At 44.5% G+C, this 10,000-nt stretch overlaps 1 protein-coding gene across 1 annotated transcript in view; it reads right to left on the bottom strand.

Moving 5' to 3' along the window:
- The window catches only part of rimbp2a (RIMS binding protein 2a), a 70,139-nt gene that overhangs the window by 25,132 nt on the left and 35,007 nt on the right, over nucleotides 1-10,000 (bottom strand). Inside the window, exons 4-6 of the mRNA XM_056587750.1 lie at nucleotides 7,861-7,983; nucleotides 4,692-4,796; nucleotides 3,710-3,760 (exon numbers count right to left, since the gene is read on the bottom strand). Of these exons, the coding sequence (XP_056443725.1) occupies nucleotides 3,710-3,760; nucleotides 4,692-4,796; nucleotides 7,861-7,983 (279 nt within the window). The remainder of the gene's footprint in view (nucleotides 1-3,709; nucleotides 3,761-4,691; nucleotides 4,797-7,860; nucleotides 7,984-10,000) is intronic.

Genomic DNA, 10,000 nt, shown 5'->3' with positions numbered 1-10,000 from the left:
ACGAGACATTTTAATATCCATGTGGTGCTCGTTTGATCCAAAGCCTCAGTGTCCAATCAGAGCGCAAAGATACGAGGGAGGTCTTAGTGCGGGGTCGTCCCTATGCAACGGCACTGCAGCTTTTGATAAGGCTGCTGAACAAGGCGTGGAGTTATAATGCTGGGGGAAAGTCATATACATTACAGATATTATGCTAGCGGCCCTCGGTGTGATTTAGGTTGACAAGCGGCGGCTAGCACGGTGGCTAGCACGGTGGCTAGCAGAGTGAGGCGCCCCACAGCTACTCTGTGCATACGACTTCGGGGAGAGCGAGAGTTATTGTTGCTCTCTCTCTCCCTCTCTCACCCTTTCTGTCTCTCCATCTTTCTCTCTGAGGAAGGTAGCACACTTTGGAAATCTGCTGACTCAGCCCGGAAGATGGACGTTGTGGAGAATGTTATTGGGAATAATAAGCAGCCCTTCACAGAAAGCCATTTCTTATTTATAATGGCTCGAGAACAGAAAGACAATGGGTTGTTTGTGTGTGTGTGTGTGTTTGTGTGTGTGTGTGTGTGTGTGTGTGTGTGTGTGTGTGTGTGTGTGTGTGTGTGTGTGTGTGTGTGTGTGTGTGTGTGTGTGTGTGTGTGTGTGTGTGTGTGTGTGTGTGTGTGTGTGTGGTTGTGTGTGTGTGTGTGTGTGGTGTGTGTGTACAGTGTGTGTGTATAGTGTGTTTGTGTCATGTGCAAATTAAGAGAACACATTGTATACTATATATAAGTATCAATTTAATATAGGCATATGTAAATGTACATGTATAGTCAAACGTTTTCTGTTCCAAGTGTTTCCGGTAAAATTCCGGTAAAAGTAATCGAGTAAATATTGTGCATTTCTAGTATTCCTGCGAAGATTAACTTCCGGACTGTTCTGTTTATGCTGACTGTGTTCCTAGGTTTCCTCCAAGTTAGGCCTGGTCATTCTCTAAGGCTTCTTTTCCTCAGGAAATCTTGTTAATGCGCTGGAGATGGAAAATAATTTGACCTTACTTGAACTCAGTTTAACAGGCTACTCCCTCTCCATCTCTCCTAATCTCTCCATCTCTCACTCTCTCTCTCTCTCGTTCTCTCTCTCTCTCTCTCTCTCTCTCTCTCTCTCTCTCTCTCTCTCTCTCTCTCTGTCTCTCCATCTCCCTCTCCATATATCGCTCTCTTCCAATCTATTCCTCTCTCTCTCCATCTCTCAATCACTATCTCTTTCTCTCTCTCGCTCTCTCTCTCTCTTCCTCTCCATATATCGCTCTGTTCCAATCTATCCCTCTCTCTCTCTACATCTCTCACTCTCTCTCTTTATCTATCTCTCTCTCTATCACTCCATCTCTCACTCTCCATATATCGCTCTCTTCCAATCTATAGCTCTACCTCCCTCTTCCCGTCCGTTTTGATGATGACAAGAGATTTAAAGCGGAGTAGAAAACGCTCTGGAGTAGATGAAGCACTGATATAATTCTTCTCTAACCCCCCCTGCTAGACTAAGGAGGAAAGCGTTGTATTGCGTTGTGCAGCGCAGTAGCGTAGCGTACGACTCTGATCAATGAGAGCTGTTACACGTCTGATGCAGAAGGACGTACAACGCTCAGCAAAATGCTAAAATAGATGACACCAGCCCGACCATACACGTGCTAGCGCAATTTGTAATGGCCTCCCATTCCCTTCGAGTTCAGCCATGTGAGTGGACAATCGACATTCAATGAGTACTAGCAGACCGTACGGACTGGTGTTGAATTAAAGGTGACATATTATACCACCAGGTGTGAGCGTGATTAGCCGTTACAAGCCATTTTGCAAATCTGCCTCCACTGACATCACAAGTGAGTGTGTCCGCCTAGATGTGTGCTGGATAGATCCGTCTACCAGCCTACCCAGTGGACTGTAGCAAACGTTGCTCATCTATCCGTCATACATCTAGGTGGACACGCCCACATGTGATGTCTGAAGAGGCAGATTTTCTTGACGGCTCGTACTGGCTAATCACATTCAAACCTGTATAGGTTTGAAATAGGTCACCTTTATGACCCATCCCGACCATACCCGTGCTTCCGCGATTTGGCATCGCCTCCCTTTCCCTTCGTGTTCAGCCATGTGATCGGACAATGGACATTCAGCGTAAGCCCCGGTGGACTATACGGACTGGTGTTGAATTTAACTCTCTGGTTTTAAGCACTTCCGTCGACAGCGTTGGTAAACTCCCACGAGCAGCAAGTAGAGAGGGCGAGGGGAGCGATGCCAATCACGAAGCGCCACACGTCCACACCTACCCCCTGCGGCCGGTGTCCCCGTGTGGTGACGTCAAAGGGCCTCGGACGCCGGACTTAATGACAGTCTTATTTTAGAAACAGGGACTAGAATAGTACCGGCTCCCTCGCCCCGCGAGGTGGCCAGCTGACGAGACAGTGCCACTGGATGATCGTGCCTTTTGTTTTTTTCTTTGCAATGGCCTTGTTTGAGTGGATTTTATGTTCTTTCTGCTGCATAATGGCCTAATTCATTTAATTTATTGTTTTTGGGGGCGGAAAGGGGTATTTTTTATGTGCTAGGTATTTTCCAGTTGGAATGTTCCCCTGATTTGTTATTACTTAAAGGGATACGGCAAGGTATTTGTATATCGGCGTTTGCATGTCTTCTGAATTGGACCAGTTGTTTTATGCTAAATTCATCATTGTGCAACCAGAGGGGGTTTCCACTGCGTTAGCATTCGCTTCCTGTTAGCCGCTTCCCTTGCCTTGCAGAGGAACACTGGCCTAACTCTTGTTAATGTGAGGGGAATACACTTTCAATTCCTTTCTAAAGATTTCCAAGGAAATCCGAATAGTCTCTAATTCAAAAAGTGCCAGTAACAACACCGTAAGATTGTCGTTTGTCTACAAACACAAATGGTAACGCACTGCTGACACAAGGCTACCCTCGGCGTAGACTAGCCAGCCAGAGGCAGCTGATAACATAATTGTGCCAGCAGTGCATGGCAGGGAGCCATATAATCCACAGCGTCGAAAATAGTGCAGAGCCTATGCAAAAAATATCTATTTTGCAGAGGAACTCCAAAAAGCTAGACACTGCCCTCCTTTTGACTCCCTACTTCAACTTTGGAACGGTGGGCGTAGCTGTGGACACAAAGCCCTTACTCTGGGAAAGGAGAGAGGAGCTGTACGCAGACCTTTTATTGGCCGGCTGAGGTCGTGACGGATATTTGATTTTGTTTGCGGTGACGGTCGATCAACGCCAGTCAGACGATTATTACAGATCCGGCCACAGACATGGTGAGCGGGGATGTAGAAAAGCTGTGTGAGCCAGTGCTATCGTGCTCAGGATAGCTTAACGGAGCTAGGCTAAACTGAAGGATTATGACACCTAATAATGGCTCAAAGATCTGGCTCTTCATTTTTCTAAATTCTGTCCTCATCTAGCATATGAAATAAATTAAGTTTATTTTATATTTTTTATATTTTATATATATAGATGATGTTGTTGTTTTTGTCGCTTTAATCCTATCTGAACGTATCTTACAATCAGGCTTTTGGGTAAACTGATATTGATGTAAATAATCATCACACTGGCCCTATTTGAGGTGGATTAACCATCTTTGGTGCATGAGGTTAAACAAGGCTGCAAACACATGGTGGATACAGAGGCACCATTGTATCCACGGTAATTACATCAGGAGTCCTTTATAGACGTACCTCTAGCAGATGCACTGCTCCTTCATGTTCGTGGTCTGCTTCGAGTGGAGCCTGTGGGAGACACAGACGAACACAGAAACACACACACACAGAGCGACGGTTGACACTGCGGTCAGGGTGAGCTGAGCCAGGCAGACACACGACTGTCAGCACAGTAGTCAGACGAATCACAAGATCATCAGAGCTACAGTGCTTGAGCAGACATATTCAGATGGGATTAACAATAGAAGAGGACAGGGCCCCGTACAGCAGTAGGAGCAAACTGCATTGTAGTGTCACGCACGTAGAGCACTCCCAACTCAAGGGTCTCTAGTTGGCCCACGCTACCTATGGGCCAAACGAGGAACCAAATAATGGGTTTGAAGGTGAGGGGTTGTTAACCAACAACCCTGGAAACTTTGTAGAACAGCATGCAGTTCTACAAAGATAGGATACTATATCTACTATATATAGCTACAGTTTTATAGACCTTTTTCTAGGAATGTAGAACAGGTCAATTTTTCCTGAACTGTTAAAATTGTGAAAGTAAACAAAAACGATTGAATTTGATGTCAGGATTTGGCCCACATTTCATTTTGATCTCGAAGTTGATCTTAGACTAGCATATTGGATGCAAGATTTTGAATACATTTTACCATCAATCTTGGCAAAGTTATTGAAGTGTTCTCTATGCAATTAAAGTGCACAGTTCTTGTGACGCAGGGGATGAGTGAGGTCCATCCATACTTTTTTTCACAGGCATTATTCATTATCGTACGCTTCTATGCAAAACCAGAATGTGCCTTTCACCCGAGAGACAGTGACACTTGGCTAAGATGGATCACCTTCCTCAAGATTTATTTGCCATGATATTTGCAAGGGTCTTCAGCGAGGGTGACTTGCATCAGAGCTTTCGCCCCAAACGCCTGCGCTGCTACTATGGAATCATTTAACACGAACATCCTCTATATGTTAGCTTAGCTCATGTTGGTTTTGCTCTTACCCTTTGCAGTAAATCAATCTCCCTCTGCTTGCCGTGCAGGAGCTCCAGGGCTCGCTCATGCTCTACCTGCAGCCGCTGTCTCTCCTTTGCGACATCGTGCATTTGCTGGAGCATGGGATGAAGACAGGAAAACACAGCGTTTGGTTAAAACGACGGGCCTTGGGACTTGTGAGGAGAAACGGGATGCAAGCGACACTATCTATCTGAGCAAGGCTCCGGTCTGAGGTACCAGGGACCAAAGGTCTGGTCTGAGGTACCAGGGACCAAGGCTGTGGTCTGAGGTACCAGGGACAATGGTTCTAGTCTGAGGTACCAGGGACCATGGTTCTAGTCTGAGGTACCAGGGACCAAGGCTGTGGTCTGAGGTACCAGGGACCATGGTTCTAGTCTGAGGTACCAGGGAGCATGGTTCTAGTCTGAGGTACCAGGGACCATGGCTCTAGTCTCTGAGACGAGAGACCAAGGCTTTAGTCTCCGGGAGGTTAGTTAGAATGAACACACACAATCACCTCAGTGTGCTAGCCTCTATTGTGTATATCCATTGAACGGATATCTGTCATCGTCCACTTAATTCAAATGTTTGATAGCACTTTAATACAACTGCAACTTTTAACAATTAATAAAGCAGAAGTAACAATCCTCATTTATGCAGCATTATTCATACATTGATTCTCATTAGTAAGCTATTAATAATCAGTTATGAATAATTATTAAGATAATTAGAAAATAGTATTAGTAGAATTACCAACTCACATTTTCTAGATTAAATTATTAACCATTATCTCATTATTTTGTCAATAATTTATAACTGATTATGATTTATTAATGCTTCAAAGTTGCAGTTACTCCAAAGCGCTACCAAATGTTTTACTATGTCTCCCACACCACACTAGCGAGGACCTAATTCCACTCATCAACTACCTGCCAGCCGTGGCACACGCACAGAATCAACATCATTCTCCAAACTAGCCAAGTCATGAGTGCGTGGCGGCCCCTATCTGCAGGGCTTATGCCAGCTGTCACATCACTGAGGAACACACTTATAACCCTGAGATGTTTCACAGAGGGGCTTAAGAATATTTTTTTGAAAAGGAGCTTTGGAAGCTCTGACAGTCATCATTCTCTCTCTCTCTCGCTCTCTCTCTCGCTCTCTCTCTCCTCCTCTCTCTCTCTCTCTCTCTCTCTCTCTCTCTCTCTCTCTCTCTCTCTCTCTCTCTCTCTCTCTCTCTCTCTCTGTCTCTGTCTCTGTCTCTCTCTCTCTCTCTCTCTCTCTCTCTCTCAGTCTCAGTGGAAGAGCAAAGCCTCTTTGGCTGGGGGAGTGATTTGGAGGAGTCCCGCTGCCTTGCATAATAAAAAGAAGAATTGGACGCTCTCTCCACAGCCCTCCTCTCTCTCGCTCGCTGCAGAACTTCCGTGGGTAACTTAACTTATGTTGAGCCACACACACAGCGTGATCAACAAGCTTAACGACACAAGAGGCAGAAAACTCCACGCGGTCGTCACTCAGGACACACGTCTGTACCACAGATGTTACTTTTACAAAGCAAAGGCAGTCTGATTGTCGTTCTCAACCAGACCACTAAGACAGGGTGAATGACCCTCTGTCGGCTTAAGAAACCAATTAAAGGCATTAATGCAGTCGGGACTGTAATTGCATTGTTCAAGAACACGTTGAACTGTGCTGTGAAGACAGGGCCGAGGGGTTCCTCTTCCACTTAGCCTTTGTGCTAGCAGAAGGTGAGCTGAGATGGAGCACTGATCAACTCTTGGCCCGACCTCAATTCATTCATTTCATTATTTGGCCGTGCCTTTAAATATCCTGTGATGTATCATGGTGAACACCGGCCAACATATTCGCCAAAAGATATTCGGTAACACTTTATAATACGGTGCCATAATAAATAGCAAACTAGTCATTACCTAACCCTTTGTTTATATTTGTTAATTGTTACTAAAATATCTATTTGGCACAAGTTAATCGTTTTTTCATCATAATTAAATATTAGTTGTTTGCATAAACCCTAACCCAATCCTAACACACGGCCCTAACCCTAACCCTAACCATAACACACGGCGCTAAACCTTACACACTACCCTAAGCCTAACCCTAACACGCGACACTCTGTGGTCAGTGAAAAAAAACTATTAACTTGCGCCAAATAGATATTTTACTAACAAAAAACAAATATTAACAAAGGGTTAGGTAATGACTAGTTTGCTATTTATTATGGCACCTTATTATAAAGTGTCACCAGATATTCTCCCAAACATGTGCAAACTTTTTCAAATTTGACATCTTGCCAAAAATGTTCACCGCTATGACGGCTCTTTCGTGAGCAGCATCACTTTCATGAGAGTAATGAGGCCATGTCTCGATTAAAAAAAGTATGTGATATTGATGTAAATAATCTATGCAAGCCTTTCGGTTGATTGCCTGCATCACGTTACGCAATGTAAGCTCCTCGAGATAATACACATACACTGATTGGTGTCCTGTTCTCCTGCGGAGGGGATGTGCTAATGTTCCTTTGATTAGCAGATTGTATCCCTGTTGAAACCACAATTCAGCTGTTTGCACTTTGAAGCCACAAGCTTCTCTCCTCCTACATTCTTCTCTGCTTCTCCCCCCCCCCCCACCAACAGAAGATGGTGTTATTTCTCGGCAGCATACATTATTCCTATCATCAGAGTCAATACACAATTAGAATTTGACACATTTTTTCTGTTGTATTCAGAAGTGGGTCCGTTGCTCTTAGTGTATAATGCTCTCCTCGATAAGCTCTACAAACAACCCTACTGAGATGGGGGGGGATTTGTAATGACGAAGTCGGCTTCTAATCACAGACGACCAAACAATGACAACAAACCGATGACAGTTTACGCTGTGATTTATGTGCCTCTCTTGTTTTGTATTAGTGTCCTGTTTTTGTGAGGGCAAACCTCCAAAGTGTATTTAAAACTGTGAAAAGCAATTAATATCTGCTGTTCATTTACAATGCATAACAATGATTGCTTGGAAGTTTATAATGCATTTAAGTTTATAGTGCATTCGAGAGTTTTAATAAGACATCAGTTTTGTCATATTAAACCCCACACTAAAACGTTGATGTATTAAGAAGGTGATGCACACAGTAACGTAAAGCAGCAATGTCTTAGACGCAGACCACACCTTCAGAACCTCTTCCAGTTTCTCTACTTTGATTTGGAGGTGGGTCCTATCCTGCCGGGCTGCGTCTCTCTCACGCCTCACGAGCACAAAGGTCCGCCTCAGCTGCTCGTAGTCGGACCGCACCTGCACCACAAACGGGTCAACACAACGGCTCCTTACTGCATGTTCAAAGGGACGGGGCAAACCGTGGAGGCAAGTGAAAGTGAAAGTGAAAGTGAAAGTGGAACAAAAGAAAGTTTAGGAAAACAAAAGGGAGAAGTGGATGACACGCCATCCTGATCTCGAAAGTACACGTTTAGAAACTGTCGCCGAGGATCAGTCTGGCCTCTTTTAAAACAGAAAGTGGAAGGAGCTTTTGTCAGTGAATGTCTGAGCATTTAAATGATTCCCAAATATAGGCATGGCTTTACGCTGAATTGAAATGACTCTTTGCTTTCGAAAGAAAAGCAAACATCATCTTTAAGGGAAGGGTAGCCTACAGTGCAAATTAATGTTTGCCATTGTTATTCTGTCTTCTTCAGATAAAATTGTTGCAATTGTTCTGTCCATTGCTACAACCACCATTGTTTTTGACGGTGTGCAGACTGTGTCACTCATTGATGCGTCATTAACTTAAACGTCTTCCCCTAGCGCTGGTTTAGAAAACTGGTCTCCGGGATCCAGAACAGACTGCTAGAAACTGAAATGGGAAATTGCAAGATCGGGATGTCTCAGAAGGCTAGATAAATACACGTTTTTGGATTTAATCTTTTTTCCTCACTTCCTGAATAAATAATCAAAATAAAATAATTTTGGCTAAGGGGAATGGTTAGGAGTTTGCCGTCCATGTGAGAAGTGAGTCAGCACCAGCCTCATGAGGCCATCCGGATATCCACAGTTTCTTGTCGCAGTATCCAAGTCCAATACCACTCTGGACTTGGGCTGGGGCAGCGATTGATTTCCAAACGTCTGCGTCCTTACATTGTTCACAAAGCCCCAGCCAATCAGAGTCAGGCTCTGGCTTTATTTGCTCTTGCCGAATCCGGTTGGAAGTAAAGCAAAACCCATAATTTAATCTGAGAAAAGCCTTCCGTGCAGATTGCTGTTAATCTTTTAACATCGTTACTCAGTCATTCTATTTCGGATAAAAAATGTTTGCCGGGCTATGCCATTGTTTTTTTTAAATGGCAGGGCTTGGGGAGGGAGTTTCAGCAAATAAAGAACAAGGTGCACACTGATTGGTCCTAGCATTTTTAAATGTTTGGAATAATCTCTCAACAGGATCGAGGGGCAGAGCAATCTGCAGAGAGAAGCAAAGTGTGAACTTACAAGATCGGGTGTGGTCTCACAAGTCTAAATCAACCCTATCCGACCTCAGAGAGAGAGAGAGAGCGAGACCCAGAGCAAGAGTGAGAAAACCAGAAAGAGGGAGAGGATGAGCGAAGAAGAGCTGCTGACTGGAGCTTTCTGCTTCATCACTCAGGAGCTGTGTAAACGGGAGATGGTTTCCCTGGCGGACTCATGAGACCCAGCTCCAAACCATTTCTCACGAACACACCAATCTGTTCATTAATTACCGGGACAGATAAGCTTATGCGACTGAAAAGGGCCACGGCAGAAGGAGACGGTTTCCTCTCGTGTCGTGAATATCTTTAAGAATCACATTAATTGGATCCAATTTATTGATTGGGTTGGTAGAATTGAGTCAGGGACTATGTCATATGGGACATGTGTTGGGTAATAACTGGGTTTTTTGAAGTCGACATTCATTTTAGATTCCGATTCATCGGAATTGAAAGAAAAGACGCAAAAAAGGAAATAAGTGAATGGAGAGTGAGGGTGCACTCACACTAGGCCATCTGGCCGTGGCCGTTGGCCGTTTTCTCACTTGACCGTGCTCAACTGGCCCCATTGTTCTCTGGCCTGCACTCACACTAGGCCATCTGGCCGTGGCCGTTGGCCTTCGCAACTGTGGCCTGGCCACGGTAGGCTCTTGTAGATACGTCATCACGTCGTAACACGTCATCACCAAGCGTCCGCTGCATGGACCATAATAAAGTCTGCCGCCATTTAGAGTTTTAACAACAATGGACAACAACACAGAGAACACAGTTTGCACTTTTGCTTTGTCTGTTGCTAATCGTCTGCCCAAATGGCTAAC

The sequence above is a fragment of the Gadus chalcogrammus genome, chromosome 4 (assembly GCF_026213295.1).
Source record: "Gadus chalcogrammus isolate NIFS_2021 chromosome 4, NIFS_Gcha_1.0, whole genome shotgun sequence".
Lineage (NCBI taxonomy): Eukaryota > Metazoa > Chordata > Actinopteri > Gadiformes > Gadidae > Gadus > Gadus chalcogrammus.
The sequence above is the reverse complement of the archived record's forward strand: the minus strand, read 5'-3'. Positions and strand labels throughout refer to the sequence as shown.